At 39.4% G+C, this 16,834-nt stretch overlaps 1 protein-coding gene across 1 annotated transcript in view; it reads right to left on the reverse strand.

The window, feature by feature from the left end:
• nfatc4 (nuclear factor of activated T cells 4) overlaps nucleotides 1–16,834 on the reverse strand; it is a 44,690-nt gene that overhangs the window by 2,228 nt on the left and 25,628 nt on the right. Inside the window, exons 8-12 of the mRNA XM_038279551.1 lie at nucleotides 14,568–14,755; nucleotides 14,340–14,480; nucleotides 11,066–11,121; nucleotides 10,310–10,436; nucleotides 573–1,268 (exon numbers count right to left, since the gene is read on the reverse strand). Of these exons, the coding sequence (XP_038135479.1) occupies nucleotides 573–1,268; nucleotides 10,310–10,436; nucleotides 11,066–11,121; nucleotides 14,340–14,480; nucleotides 14,568–14,755 (1,208 nt within the window). The remainder of the gene's footprint in view (nucleotides 1–572; nucleotides 1,269–10,309; nucleotides 10,437–11,065; nucleotides 11,122–14,339; nucleotides 14,481–14,567; nucleotides 14,756–16,834) is intronic.

A 16,834-nucleotide genomic window follows, 5' to 3' on the forward strand; every position in this document is an offset into this window, starting at 1 on the left:
GAATCAGGTAGGTTTATTTTTATTTCCAGCACCAACAGGAAAACTGATCAGACTTGATTGGAGGATGCAAAGAGTTAAATAAAATAAAGAAATACTGTCAGTGTGTAAAATTCAGACAAAAATCCAAGAAACGGGAAAAAAAATTTACTTTCACAAATGCTTCCCATCCTATGTATGAAATCATGCAACAATGTGTTGGTTTATTCTATAAAGTATTTCAAATAAGATAGAGCTGTGCTTGTAATAGGATAAAATATAATAATGTCTATAGGGTAGGGATACTTTATAAGGAACTGTATTATCCAATAATGGCCTATTGAAATGAATTGAAGTGAACAAGGGATAAAGAAAAGTGCTTGATCCACAAAAATCACATTATCTGAGCTTCAAGAATTTGTCAAACAGGAATTTGAATCATAGATCTTTATGGGAATCACACTGTTTGAGATTAAAATATATGTTTTTTTCAAGAGTATGTTAAATATTTAAGACAAATGTGTATTTCTGCAAAGCCATTTCCTAAGTGCTTCAAGATGATCAATAAAACTGTCCATTATGGATTAATGCCTCACCTTCTTCAAAGGTAATGTGGTGCATAGAGGCAGAGCTGGTAAACTCCAAAGGACACTCCTGGTTCTTGGCGTCCCATTCGCCCTCGTGTCGGATACCAAACATCCTTCCCTGAGGTTCCCAGCCCTCATAGTGGGAGTAAGGTGCTGGACAGGTGTCCTGGTAAGGGTTGGAGGGTGGAGAGGGGCACATCTCCTGAGGATAGGCAGAGTACTGTGGGAAAGGCGAGGTGGGGATCGGCGGCAGAGGGGAGTTTGCAAGGGGACTTTCAGTGGGGAAAGGACTGAGAGAGGAGGAGTGAGATGGAGAGGGGGAAGAGGAGAGGTAGGGAGAGTCCAGCCACGGGGAAGGAGACGGGGAAGCAGGCTGTGGACCGCGGGAATAAAGAGGAGGGAGCAGTTCAGTGAAGCCTAACTCCAGGTTCTCAAAACTGGGGTGACGTTCGGACAGGGTGCCTCTAGACCCGCCTGGCTCCTCCACAGCGCTGTCTGGTTTGGAGCAGAACTCCTCATGGTAACTCACGACTTGGCATGGAGGGGAGTAGGCTGACGGGTACGGGGGCAGTTGGAAGCCGAGACCCCGGTCATCAGAAACGTGGAAACCTCTGTCCATTCTGGGAGGCCCTCCAACTGGACAGACCCCGTCCAGGGATGTCACAGAGGGTCGGGAAAGTAACGGATCTTCCTCTTTAAACATCACTGAAAGGGAAAAAAAGCAGAGGAAATATCTAATATTAATAATTGTACGTTTTTATCCGTATTTTATTGTGTGGATCGCCTCTGGATCAATGAGATGGTAAATGGCATGTACTTATATAGCGCCTTTATTCAAGTTAGGAGACTTGACCAAAGCACTTTACACTACATCCATTCACGCACACACTCACACACTGATGGTGGCAAGCTACATTGTAGCCACAGCTGCCCTGGGGCTCACTGACAGAAGCGGGGCTGCCGTACACTGGCGCCACCGGGCCCTCTGACCACCTTCAGTAGACAATGCAGGTGAAGTGTCTTGCCCAAGGACACAACGACACTGAAAGTCAGAGTCGAGGCTTGAACCGTCAATCCTTCGATTTCAGGGCAAACTCCTACATCCAACGCCACTGTCAAGATGTGAAGTTGATGTCAGCCAATGATTAGCGGGTTAAGACAGTCGATTAATTGAGGATTTTCTGATGTTCACACCTCATAATTACTAAGTTGGCATAAGCCAGACTGATCGATGAAGTTATATTTAAAACCACACAGTATCCATCTGGAAAGGATTATATGGAAAGTGTTCACAAATGGGAGGTACATTCAGTGGTATTCAGAGATGGGAAGTAACGAAGTACAAATACTTCGTTACTGTACTCAAGTAGATTTTTCTGATATTTTTACTTTACTTGACTACTTATTTTTATGGCGACTTTTTACTTCTACTCCTTACATTTTTACACAAATATCTGTACTTTCTACTCCTTACATTTTTAAAAATTGGCTCGTTACTTTAGTTTTGAATCATTTCAATGGAGTTGCCGTTATTATTTTTCACGTCATCAATACCAAATTCAATCTAATTGGATGGGAATCTACGTTGCATTTGACGCACCACTACAAGATGAATCGACAGATTCGGCGGTATTCATTCGCGGCAAATCATTGCAGCTTGGTGGCGGTGGCGTTAGCATAGTAGTATGGACGACGGGATGATTGAAAATGAACACAACGGAGATCTAGTCCTATTGGTAGACATCCATTTAAAATGTAGGCAACGGCATGAAAAAAGTAGTTTCTACTTTTACTTTTGTACTTTAAGTAAATTTACAAGCCTGTACTTTGTTACTTTTACTTGAGTAAAGAAGTTTAATCAGTACTTCCACTTTTACCAGAGTATTTTTTAACACAAGTATCTGTACTTTTACTCAAGTACGGAAAGTGAGTACTTTTGCCATCTCTGGTGGTATTAGTTGAGCTAATTTGGTAATTCATTGAGTGGTACCTGCCTCCCAGGTATAAACAGATAAATCAATCACATAAATGTTACCAAAACTGGTCGGGGGGTAACGCCATAACATCTTTCCCATCCACAAAGGCAAAAAATCACATACTGTTGCTAATAAGTCACCACTCCTTAGCAACAGTAGGCAGGTAAAAAACAATCCAAAGGACTTTGTTTCCAAGTTTGAAGATTTTCCTCTTCCCATCCAGGAAGCTTTCTTCCTGGATGGGAAGACCTAAATGTCAGGATGAGTTTGAGGTGTGACCTGGATCCTGAATGAGAATCTTCACCTGCGTAAACCTCGAACTCAACGCTCTTCCAGACATTTTGAATTGAGAAAGCTTCCTGGATAGGAAGCGCAACATTTTCAAACTTAGAAACAAAGTCCAGTAGATTGTTTTTAATTTTCTTTTTTAAAATGTCAGAATTAGCGTGGAGTTCAAAGCTTTATAGAGTAACCCAAAAACTTGTTTTGGCTTAGAAAACATGTAAATTGAACTGGAAGAACGGGTCCACCACTTAGTAATGGGCAGTCTTTGGGGTTCTTTGGTAGCCTGTAATACCAGATACTGGTCTATGCCTCTGAAAGGGGGCTGTTAGGGGCATTGTTGGCCTGGCCGACCAGGTGAGACGTCTTGGTCCCCTGCCTGGGGGTCGGGGTTTAGATGATAGTGGGAAGGAATCAACTCTATCGCTGCGTTCTAGGGTTTTGAGAGCTGAAACCTGAGTCCACTCCTTCTGTTTAAGGTTGGTTTTTCTCTCAACATAAATGGCTTCCTTCACACCCCTTTCAAACCACCTGTCTCCTTTCCTGTCCTGCTATCATCTCAACCCCCACCCCCATGCAGGGGACCAAAACATTGTTGGCCTGTTCAATCAGGCCAACAATGCCCCTAACGTTTCCCCTCTCTTTAAGAGATATAGACCAGTATCGGGTATTGCAGTCAAAGATTGTTAACAAAGATCTTAACTAATCTCCATTACTAAGGGGCGGACCCGTTCTTCGGTTTCAATTTGCATGTTTTCTAAGTCAAAACAAGGCTTTGTATTGGGCTACTCTATTAAGCTTCAAACTCAACCTTATTTCTGACATTTTGAACAGAACAAGCTTCCTGGATGGGAAGCGAAATGTCTTCAAACTTGGAAACAAAGTCTATTGGATTGTTTCTTAACTTTTTTTGGAATGACAGTGACCTGAATGACTGAATCTTCACCAACACCTAAAGTAGAAAAACAAAAAAAGATGCAGGACAAACTAAAACTACCTGGAAGGTGTGTCGTGTAGTACTCCATCCTATATCACACACCCTGCTCATGTATGATGTTGTATATGCAATGAAGGAAGGCATGGAAGCCTAGTTTAAGGCATAAATCCCTGTGGGGGCCCCCACTCTTCAACTGCCCCCTGATTCTGCATCAACGCCAACACAAAATAGAGTGGACGGAGGCCAGGGTCCCCCACACACAGAATTCCCTAATGGCACCAATTCAGAATCCTACTGTATGAGGGAAGAGCATAGCCCTTTTATTTGGCTAAATGTCAAGGTCTTTCCAAATGGGGGTTAGCCTGCATGGGAGAAATGAGGACCTATTCGTTTTGAGATGTTCCCAGCAGGCTCTCATAAATGAGATATCGTCCAACCTAATTTATAGATAAATTGTAATCAAAGTATTTATTTCTAGAAAAGTGTTTCTGGCATCATAAACTTATGAATATAAACATGATTAACTATTTGGATTCTATAAATGCTTCTAATGAAGTTTCTTTTTTTTTTTTTTATACCAATCATAATGCAACAAAGTACTAAAGCACGCTTCCTTACTTCCAGTATTTAATTGTTTTTGGGGGAAATTGGCATCTGGCCAAGTTTTGATCACACTGTAAAAACGACAACTCAAAATTGTTCACCTTACTAAGATTTTTGCATTCACTGACATTAAAATTGCCAGTTGGAACTTGAACTGTCTTTTGTGAGCCAGTTGAACTCACTTTCATAAGTTTCTGATGAAAAGTTCATCTTATTCAATAAATTAAGTTGAGTTTACTTAGAAGTTGTAGTTGACACCCAGTCCGAGCGAGGTCAACTTATCTGCGCATGCTCATTTCAAATTTGTCATGGCAACCGGCTGCTACAGGGTTTCCATGGATTTTCCCAGGAGCTCCCTTCTAAAGTTTGGTTCAGCCATCTGGTCACTCTGCTGGCGGTAACTTTCCCTGAGGACTCATCCAACAGAAGACTAAGGCACTGGTTTCCTGTCATCTCTGGCAATATTGCATTATTTGTAAGGTTTTAACAGGAGTTGGAAAGTAAAAAAAATATGTGCTGAAACCTGATTTGCTTTAAGCATAAGATTACTTGTTTACATTGTGGAACTGTAAACCTGTTTTAGCCAAAGTGGTTCAAATAAACATGCAAAATTTAACATGTTTATTGTAAGGGCTGCTCAGTGGCGCAGTGGGTAGCACTGCTGCCTTGCAGCAAGAAGGTTCTGGGTTCGATTCCTGGGCCGGGGTCTTTCTGTATGGAGTTTGCATGTTCTGAGCATGTGTGGGTTCTGTCTGGGTTCTCTGGCTTCCTCCTACAGTCCAAAAACATGACTGTTAGGTTGTAAAGTGGATGATTTAATGGCGGGGATTCAAAGTTATTACAGGGGATGGTAATCTGAATTTAAAAGAACTTTTTACAGAAAATCTGAACTTAAAATAATAAGTTTTTACAGACTTGAAAGTTCCAGTAACTTGAATTAAAAAAACTTAGTTGGCAGAACTTGAAAAACTTAGCTGACACAACTTAATAAGTGTAGTTCTACAAAACTTAAAAAATTAAGTTGAAGCCTTCAACTCAAAAATTCTGTGCAGCCAGTTGCCTTGAAATTTTGAGTTGAACTAACTTTTTCGTTTTTACAGTGCAGGAAATCTCAGCTGGATCAGCCTTGATTTAACACAGGTGATTTTTATCAATGAATGCTTTGTCTTACAACACATTCAACACTAAAACCCATTCAGAACTTTAAACAAAGTTTAGAATCCTGATGTAAAAGAATCTAGATGCCACAAAAGCAATGAGATCAAAGTTTTTCTGATTTATTAGTGAGCATCTATCTTTTGGTACTACTTTAATATTTCAGTTTTTTAAATATATCTACATTGTTGTCTTACAAAGCTATGTGAATAAATGAATAAAGTAGTAGTATTTGGCAACCTATTCTCATTATGAGTGTGTATGAAATCGTACGAAAAGTTATGCACCGTAATTTCGTACGTTTTGGACTTTTCTTTCGTCGTATGCGCATGCGCATCTGATGCACCATTCACGAATCTACAGGTGCTGGTCATAAAATTAGAATATCATGAAAAAGTAGATTGATTTCAGTAATTCCATTTAAAAAGTGAAACGTGTATATTATATTCATACATTACATACAAACTCATATATTTCAGATGTTTATTTTGTTTAATTTTGATGATTACAAATGACAACAAATGAAAATCTCAAATTCATCATATCAGAAAATTAGAATATTGTGAAAAGGTTCAAAATTGATGGCCCCTGGTGCCACACTCTAATCAGCTAATTAACTCAAACCACCTGCAAAAGCCTTTAAATGGTCTTTCAGTCTAGTTCTATAGGCTACACAATCATTGGGAAGACTGCTGACTTGACAGTTGTCCAAAAGACGACCATCGACACCTTGCACAAGGAGGGCAAGACACAAAAGGTCATCGCTAAAGAGGCTGGCTGTTCACAGAGCTCAGTGTCCAAGCACATTAATAGAGAGGCGAAGGGAAGGAAAAGATGTGGTCGAAAAAAGTGTACAAGCAAGAGAGATAACCGCACCCTGGAGAGGATTGTGAAACAAAACCCATTCAAAAATGTGGGGGAGATTCACAAAGAGTGGACTGCAGCTGGAGTGAGTGCTTCAAGAACCACCACACACAGACGTATGAAAGACATGGGTTTCTGCTGTCGCATTCCTTGTGTCAAGCCACTCTTGAACCACAGACAGCGTCAGAAGCGTCTAAAGAGAAACAGGACTGGACTGCTGGTGAGTGGTCCAAAGTCATGTTCTCTGATGAAAGTAAATTTTGCATTTCCTTTGGAAATCAAGGTCCCAGAGTCTGGAGGAAAAGAAGAGAGGCACTTCATCCACGTTGCTTGAAGTCCAGTGTAAAGTTTCCACAGTCAGTGATGGTTTGGGGTGCCATGTCATCTGCTGGTGTTGGTCCATTGTGTTTTCTGAGGTCCAGGGTCAACGCAGCCACATACCAGGAAGTTTTAGAGCACTTCATGCTTCCTGCAGCTGACCAACTTTTTGGAGATGCAGATTTCATTTTCCAACAGGACTTGGCACCTGCACACAGTGCCAAAGCTACCAGTACCTGGTTGAAGGACCATGGTATCCCTGTTCTTAATTGGCCAGCAAACTCTCCTGACCTTAACCCCATAGAAAATCTATGGGGTATTGTGAAGAAGAAGATGCAATACACCAGACCCAACAATTCAGAAGAGCTAAAAGCCACTATTAGAGCAACCTGGGCTATCATAACACCTGAGCAGTGCCACAGACTGATCGACTCCATGCCACGCCGCATTGCTGCAGTAATACAGGCCAAAGGAGGCCCAACTAAATACTGAGTGCTGTACATGCTCATACTTTTCATGTTCATACTTTTCAGTTGGCCAACATTTCTATAAATCCTTTGTTTTTATTGGTCTTCAGTAATATTCTAATTTTCTGATATGATGAATTTGAGATTTTCATTTGTTGTCATTTGTAATCATCAAAATTAAACAAAATAAACATCTGAAATATATGAGTTTGTATGTAATGTATGAATATAATATACAAGTTTCACTTTTTAAATGGAATTACTGAAATCAATCTACTTTTTCATGATATTCTAATTTTATGACCAGCACCTGTAGAATATAAATTACAATTAGCCCTAACCCTGACCCTAACCCTATGATATAAAACAGCAACCAACGTAGTTAGAGACATGAATAAGTGATGATTGCACTGTTTTTCCCAGTTTTACATCCATCTGCGGATCTGCTTTTTTTTTTTGTCTGCCAGCGTATGCGCACTGATGTGGTTTTTTGAGGAAAAACGTCCAAAACGTACGAAATAGTGTGCATAACTTTTCGTACGATTTCATACGCACTGATAATGAGAATATGTTGTATTTGGTGACTCAAAAATCAAAATCATAAATCAGTTTGATAAAAGAAAAGTTTTGATGTGACCTAGGAATCTATTCTAGCTCCAAGGTTTTAATGAGGACACTGACCTTTTCTGTGAATTTCTTCTCTGTTTTCTCTGAAAACTTCAAAATGTATGATATGGAGATACAGTTTTAAATTCATCCCCGTCTGCAAAAGGATTTCTGTTTCTTTAGTTTTTACAGTCTCCTTAACGCTTGTCTTGCTGTGGATTTTTTGTTAATATAACGCTCCTGGTAATATCATTGCTAATATTTAATGTATTCATTAAAACCATGATGAGGTGGCAGCCTTTATCCTTGTTAACGCATTACATAATGATGGTTTATGTTCATGTAGTGAACAAGAAGCTTTGTGTCTAAATGTTAATTTATTCTTATGATATAACTGATAGATTTTTTTCAGGTGATCAGGCCTATTAAGCCTGTACATGTAAAGGCAGGTGCCTTTTAGACTGAGGTAGGGAGTGAGGCCCATAACGTCACTGGGTGTTTTTGTTGAATAAACCCACTTTAGAGCTACAAATAGTGCTTGGATCCATATTTTATTTAGTCACTTAGGGCCAGATTTATCAAGATCCAATTTTGCGTGTAGTAATTTGCGCTCGCAAACTGGAATTTTGCGCGAGGGGCTGAACCATGGTTTGCGGGTGATTTAACAAGAGTGATTGCGTAACTGGTGGAAGGTGCAAAACTGTTGGAGACGCCCTATTTAAATGATGGTTTTGCGCGTTTTGTGGTTTGCGGCAAAGTAGTTTGTAGTCTGTACGAACTAGTGCATTAAGAAATTTAAATCTTACAGTGACCCCCATCAAAAAAAATAAATAAGTAAATATATATATATATATATATATATATATATATATATATATATATATATATATATATATATATATATATATATATTTATAAATTGGCAACCTTTATTCCCTAAGGTGGTATGTGCTGCAGTAAAAAAAAAAAAAAACAGGTGTTTTGTATTGGCCTGTGACTGTGGATGAGATCCCCGCAGCATTTGGCACGTTGCTCCACAGGCGCAGGGGGAGAACCCCGACCCCGTCGGACAGCACTTCTGAAAAAACGAGATTGGGAGATCCCAGCTCACGCTGCAACCGAACGCTGGAATGACCCAGATGCAAAAAAGTGCAATGTTGCAAGGAGTTTTGTGATATCTGGTATTGCGTGGGTCCTCCTTGTGGCTGGCTCCAAATCCATTCGGAGTTCCCCCAACAGCTCCAGAATGGAAATGCTGGATAGACGATAAGTTTTGATGATCGTTTCCTCGTTCATTGCAAAAATATTTACACGGAGTGAAAAAATGCGTTCTCTGCGTCTCCTTGCTTTATTTCCATGTCTCCTTCTTGCGACAATAACCGCTGCCATGTGTGCGCAATTACGCATACAGACCATTTGCACCTTCTTTTGAAACGTGTTAAATATAGAGTCAGATACCGTTAGCAAAATTGCGTTCAAGTTTGATAAATCACTTTGCGAGTGCTAAATTAATATATTTACATGTTCTCCATCCCACAAGACACACTTTAGCGTGTAAACGCCCCATATTGCATATTCATTGCAAAAAAAAGTACTAAATGGATCAGAGGCGCTATTTAGCACGTTTTAAAGACCAAATGCTTTTAGCACGCTGTTGATAGATCAGTTTGTACATTTTTTAGCGTGCGCAGTGAAATAGCTCACGTTTTAATACACGCAAACCTTTGATAGATCCGGCCCTTAGAGATTAGGGCCATTGGGTGAAACATCTACTTTTTTTCTGTCATTGAAAAGGAAATAAATCTGGACAAACAGTGTGCTGCTATGGTGTGGAGGTAGAGAACATGATCATATACCAGCTGTTGCAGGTTCAAATCCTAGACCTGCTGAGTTGAATGTCTCTTCTAACCCATTTTCCTGTGGCCATAATTTTGAGAATAACAAAATAAAGGCCACTAGATCCTAAAAATAATCTTAAAAAAAAAAATCTGGACAAACGTTCCGTTTCACCATATTTATTCACAGGTGGAAGATAATACAACTAAATTTTGTTCTTTTTCACAGACTTTTGTTAAACCATTTGTAAGATAAGGGCGGTGAGAAGAGTGCGATCTGGAGGTCCCTACGGCTTTATAAAAAATATCAGACACTATCTATGTGTTGATTAGTTATTTAAAAGTGGCTCCAAAAACAGACCTTTTCTGTCATAAAGCTGAAACACTGTTTGGCATCAGGTCTATTTGCATCCAAATGTGGCCAAATCAACACAGGCAAGGTTTACCAGGAGTAAATTAATTATTCTATTTAACTTCTACAAAGTATTTTGACATGATAATAAAAATGGTACCACTGATTTAAGCACCACCACACTCTACAGATTTATTTAATTGTGACATTATGCAAATGGTTGTTGTTACACACCTAAAGCAGGATTGCATGTTTTTCTGGCTAGATTTCTATCTGTCTATGTTGCTGTAAATATGAGGAGGCTTAATAAAGTCGGTGTTCGTCAGAGGTAAGTAAAGAGTGGTGACTCACCAGGCAGATACTTGAAGCAGTGAGTGCAGCTTCGCTTCCTCTTCCCGTTGGAGACGTACAGACTGACAGAGACAGGCCGGCTGACAGAGAGGTCGCTGTAGGCAGGAACCCTCACACACAGCAGACACTGCAACAAACACAGAAACAGAGTAAGTACGCACACATGCACACAAATACGCATATATAAATATACATAACACAAGTAAGATGCTTCTGTCATTGTCTCCGGTTCAGGAGTGGCTATTCGTCTCCCTGTCACACCTGTTTCCACCACAATTCTTCATTCCACTCAATTTTCTGTTTGTGTACACAACCCCCTTCTTTAGTTATGACTTTTTGTGGCTAACCTTTTTTGTTAAAGCTGTCGGTGACTATCTTCTGGACCTCTGCTATGCTAGCAGTCTTCCTCATGACTGTGTAACCAACTGACCCAAAGTGAGAGACTGGTTAAAGACTCAGGAAACCTTTCCAGGTATTTACAGATGAGTAGCTGATTAGGGTGAGACATTACGAGTTTCCAATATTTTATCTTTTTCATAGTGAGTCATAATCATTCAAATTACAAGCAACAAAGGCTGATTGATATAAATCCAATGTGTGATGATTCTAGAAAATAAGGCACATAAAGGAACATTAAATTATTTAAGGTATTTATTTAATTATTTAAGGTAACATGTACATGTAAAATAATTTCCTGGGTGGAGCAGCAGCAGCAGCAGCAGCACACAGAAATAAGTGAGAGATTCCTTAAATTACCTCATTGCTGTTGTCGCGGTTGACATGTGCTTCCTCCTCCCACTGTAGTTTACCATCTAATGGGTCAGAACAAAAGGCACAATTAGCAAAACAGATCTCATTTTACTACAAAGGTGCAAACTTTAGAGACGCTTGACCCTGACTAAAACACAATAATAAATTGAAGATAGAATGAAGGCAGAAAGTATTCGCTCTTAAGATGAAAAGTGATACTAATCAACATCATAGGCTATGTTCACACTGCAGGCCTTGATGCTCAATTCCCATTTTTTTTAAATCCAATTTTTTTGCGTTGCCCTTCACATTTCCAAATATATGCGACGTCTATGTGATCTCCTGTATGAACTGCATTCATACAGCTTGTGAGTGAGTGACCAATGTCCTGCATGCACAGCAGAGGATACAATGATGTCACAAGCAAGCGTGCTCTGTGTTTACGAAAGTAAACATGGATGGTAGTGCTGGAGGACATCTAGCCATCTTTCCCAACCTTAAAAACTCAACCTTTACAAGATGGTTAAAAATAAAGACTGCGGTCCACATTATTGTCCACAGTGGTTGTTGTTTTTCCTCCCACTTCTGTGTAGAAATATGCAGAATTTTGATGGTTGTTGAGTATTAATGTCGTTTAGGTCGGATGAATGCAACCTGGCCGTTCACACATAGGTCGGATTAGAAAAGATCAGATTTGTATCAGATTCAGGACCATATAGACAAGCGGCCTGGGTCACATTGGAAAACATCTGTGTCCTTCAGACTGCCATGAAAAGGTCGGATATTTGCAAAAAAAAATCAGATTTGGGTCACTTCAGGCTGCAGTGTGAACGTAGCCATAGTTACACTAAAACATATTTTCTGTCTGTGAAATAAAAATGAAACTGAATTTTAGATTTTAAGAATCATACATTTGCAGAAACATTCCACTTTCCTCTTATAGTAAAAAATTGGTTTTAAATATTTTCATAACAATCAGAGACGAAAGAACAATTTTACAGAAGGCTGTCAATTTTTCATTCCTCTGGTGTTTTGATAGACAGCACAAAATGTTAGACTGACAGTAAGAGAAATGTCTCTTTGTTACCCAAAATAATTTTTATTAGTTAAAGGCAATGTATCCTTCATGTGAAGTGGATTTAGAGCACTTTAAACCTGATAGATTTACTTCCTTATAATGCTAATAAAGGATCCTTTTTATCTAGTAGAGTAGGAATAGTACTTTTCTGTTTGTCTTTCTTACATATGTACCCAGAGATATTTTAGTAAATATCCAGGACTATAGAGAAATAACACTGATTAGATTATATGTCTCGAGGAGCTTATAATACATTTCAGCATGTTTAATCGTTGGCATCTTTTCATTCAGAGGTTGATTTTTAGATTCTTATTTTAAATGGATATCAGAAATTTAACTAATGGTTATTATTTGTGATAAAATCTGTTCTTTTTGGCTTTAAATTTGAAGTATCAGTTTAAACATTGGAGCAACAAATAAATAACAGTGACTGGTAAAAAAATGACAGCTTGTAGCTGTAATCATGTATTTTTCCAATGACATGATCGATCTCATCCGCGGTAATTTGATTGACAGTATTTCTGGCCAGTGGTGGCCGCACAATAGAGGGCGCTAGGGCATCGCCCGACCCACCCAATGACCCTGATTGCTATAATTTAATTTTAACATTTAAAATATTTTGAAATATACTATTATATATTTTTTAGATGTGCAAGATAAATATTGAATCTTTAATGACTAGTAAAACATAATTTCATTTTTCGTCGGATTGGTGACATATTTCTAGCCTGACGTAGTCCGACTCAATTCTAGTCAGAATATGAGTCTGATACTGCTCCATAGAGCTGTGATTATGGGGCGTGTTTCGAACGAACCAGGAAAAAAAATGCCTCTGCACTCAATTGGATAGATCTACAACCAATAAGAGCAACGGAGTGCGTGACGTATGTTAAGCGAGGCATAGTTGTTGTCCACAAAAATCAAAGCGTGCAGTTTCACGCCTAGAATAAGAAGATGAGCCTTGATCGCGTTTCTCTGTTCCTCTTTTAAAATTAAGTTGCTGTCGATATCTTCTAGAACAGACCTAATAGCAGAATCTACTCACCCAAACTCTCCAGCGGCAGCCATTATTGTTGTCACCCAAGCGCGCTTTGGTCACGTGGTTGATTACGTTACTCTTGATCATCTGTCCATCATCGTATAAAGCCCGCCCTGACAATTTGATTGGATCGCCTGACAGTGGGCAATAATACTCGTGCTACTATGGAGCAGAGCCAGACCGAACTTCCCCGAACTCAAACCTTGTGGGCGGGACTAAGTTCGGACTGGCACCCAGGCTAACATATTTCCGCTCTGGGGTGCAGAAAATGTTTACCCACTGACTTTTGTTAAAAGTTGTATGTCCGCAGTAGCTCCTCTGCAACACAAAGGTATGGGACAGCTCAGGGAACAGCTAAGCTAAGCTGCACCCTGAGGGAGAGGAAGTATTTCCTCACCACCTGCTGCCACAGTGCAGAAGTTTTGCGGGTAATTGACAGGTCGAGTCGTGGGAGTTGGAGATGCATTGGAGAGAGAGAGAGAGAAATGGAACAAGAAAAGCTCTTTTCCAGGACCTGGTTTAGCTTGAAGGCTTGGCTAACTGCATGCAGTGAGGCTAATGCTATATTCTGCTGCCTTGACTGCCTCCTTTTGCAAACATCAAGATCTGATCTAACATGGATATAGACAGGTAGGACAGATTTAAAGCACTTTTTAGAAAAGGTAAAGAGGAATAAAAACAATCTGGAATTCACATGGAAAATAATATAATATAGCGTACTTTTTATAGATGTTTGTTATTTTGCATAGTTGCTCTTAAATAAACTCATTCTCAGAAAATAAATAGTTTTTATATATTAAAAAAATATAAAGCCGACTAATAGCTTCTTCATTATTAAACTGGTACATTATTTTTTTAAGTGTGTGACACAATATTGGACCATAAAAAACATAGATTTGCCTTTAGAAAGCCTCAGAAGAGCAAAATTTATGTACAAAAAGTAAATCTGTAATGAATTATAATTTTTTTTTATTAAGTGTTTTTATAACGTTTTTTGTTGTTGGCATTCATATAAATATACTGGTGTGATAACTTAGTATAAGTTTGATTTGTTTTTGGTGTATGCATATTTTGAATTTATACCCTCCCCCTGGAGAAAACTCCACCGGCCGCCACTGATTCTGGCAGCACGTTGTTTAAACAGGTTGGTGTCAAAGTCATACCGGACCCTCTCTCCATGAAGAGGACTCTGGAGATGGGCAGGAAGTTGGTGCCACTCAGCAGCATCTCCTCGCCTCCCTCCACAGAGCAGGAAGTAAGGCTGACTGACTCGATGACAGGCAATTCCTGGGCTGACCGCTGAGCTGAAGCATGAAAGAGAAAAAAACAATCATCTATTGTGGAATCACAATAAAACAAATCTAGAAAAATGTCAATTTGGTGCCTCTTACAGCATTCAATGGGTAAAGAGGCGACCTGCAGGGCCAAGACTCGTCCAGGTGGAGCCACAGGGGGCACTACAGGGAGGTGAGTACGAAACACCAGACGGACGCGAGTATTTTTCCTCCCGACGTCCGTTTCACCTTTCCTCAACTCGATGTCAGAGTTCCTCAGCTTCAGAATCCCAGCACAGTCAATGCTGGAAGTTCAATATTACAGGATGAGATATTTTCTGGAGACTGTGTCCTTTATTGCTGCTTTAATACTTATCTTTACAATGATGAAAAATAGCTTGACACGACTAGTGATATAGAAAGAAATGAGAAAAAAAAATCTGAATTAAAAAGTTAGACAATCGTATTAAAGAATTTATCTTAGGCATTATTGTCAAATGAGAACACAACTCATGTTTTCAAATAACCTAATCAAAAATACCTTGGTGGAAAGAAAGTAAACTTGACTGTGACATAGTTCAGTTAAAAATTAATTTTAAAAAGTTTGCTTTAAAGAGGCATGATGGAGTTTTCTACTGATACTGCCACCTGTGGCAAATACACAGAACTGCAGCTCAATTCAGTTTATTTATATAGGTACAATAAACAACATGTCATCTCAAGGCACTTTACAGTTCATCAGATCTTACATTCAAATTGTTTTAAAGTTTTCTATCTAAGGAAAACCAGTTGATTGCATCGACTCATTGACTCTTCAGCAATCCCTCACACTAAACATGCTTGTAGGGACAGTGGAGAGGAAAAACTCCCTTTTACCAGGAAGAAACGTCCACTAAAACCAGGCTAACTCAGTGTGAGCGGCCATCTGTGAGACAGAAGCAAAGATACAAAATACAACTGTAAAAGGCGGCCCAGTCCAGGAAACACACAGCCACAGCCATTTTTTCTTCATGTAATTATCCATCCATTTCCAAACACAGGCTCTTACCACCACGATCGCTTTATGTAAACCCACTCTGTATAGTTAAGTATAGTTAGTGTATGTTTTTATGCCATTATATCCCACATTTTTATCACACAATATGCAATCCTCGTCTTGGTGATTCCGTGGTTAAGTTGAAACATAGACTATAACAGATTGTAGGCACAGACTACAGCATAGGCATTGGCCTAGGTTTGTAAGTCAAACATGAATTCAAATAAAGTCGGAGCGAACTGGAGCTGAGCGAAATCCTCGATCCGGCCTTTGAATTGAAAACCACTCTGCTCTCCACCATATTTCTTCCAGTCCACCGCTAGCTCCGCGCTCCGCTCACATGCTCTGGCTGCAGTTACACTCATTTCTATTGACTGCATATTATTCTTTTTGAAGAACCTTAGCCACAAATCAAATTTCTTGCATTTAGGGCAATTTTTAGAAAGTGAGAGATGAGCCACAACGCCATGGTCTCTATTTTAGACTTAGACAGATTTATTTGTTTTATATTATATTTAGTAATTGGTCTACTGTCCTCCCTTCACCTTTGGTAATGACCAACAGGGAGGGGCTTAGGGGAGAGCTGCTGCTTCTTCCCTTCAAGAAAAATAAGTTAAGGTGACTTGGGCATCTGTTTGGGATACCACCTAAATGCAACGCTAGAGTGCTTCAGGTACATTTCACTTAAAGGGGTAGGAAGCGGAGAAGCTGGAGGAGGTGCCTAGAGAGAAGGGGAAGACTGGATCTCTGCTGAGACTCCTTCTTTTCACAACCCACTTCTAGGTAAAGTGGAGTCACACAACCAACTTTGTCCAATTAAAAAAAAAAAAGTTCCTTTTATTCAATAGTAAGTAAACTTTAATTAACATTTTATTTGGAAAGCTAACTTCATTACTGACACACAGATACGTAGAATGAAGAAATAGGTTAAATGTAATTTGTCAAACAACAGAGAGAGATTAAAAAGGCACCACATCGACTCCACATTCCAATCTCAATAGATTCAAGTAATCTGGAAAGGATTACAAAGCCATTTCTGACACTGCTGGACTCCTGTGATTACCCACTAAGGGCTAAGAAATGAAACGGTAGTGATCCTTCTCAGGAGAGACCAGCCTACCAAGAATGCTCCAAGAGTGCTTTGAAGAATCATCCAAGAGGTCCAAACAAACACATTTGAAGCAGAACAGATCTCAGTTAAGATCAGTGTTCACGATTCACAAATCACAAAGAGCGATTGAGCAATCTGCTAAGTTCGATTAAAACCATCGCTGTCTGAAAACGAGAAAAATAAGGAAAAACTGAAACATTTTAATGGGAAAAGTAATCCACATACACACAACCTTAC

This window comes from Cyprinodon tularosa, unplaced genomic scaffold (assembly GCF_016077235.1).
Source record: "Cyprinodon tularosa strain WSP-4 unplaced genomic scaffold, ASM1607723v1 ctg102, whole genome shotgun sequence".
Taxonomy (NCBI): domain Eukaryota; kingdom Metazoa; phylum Chordata; class Actinopteri; order Cyprinodontiformes; family Cyprinodontidae; genus Cyprinodon; species Cyprinodon tularosa.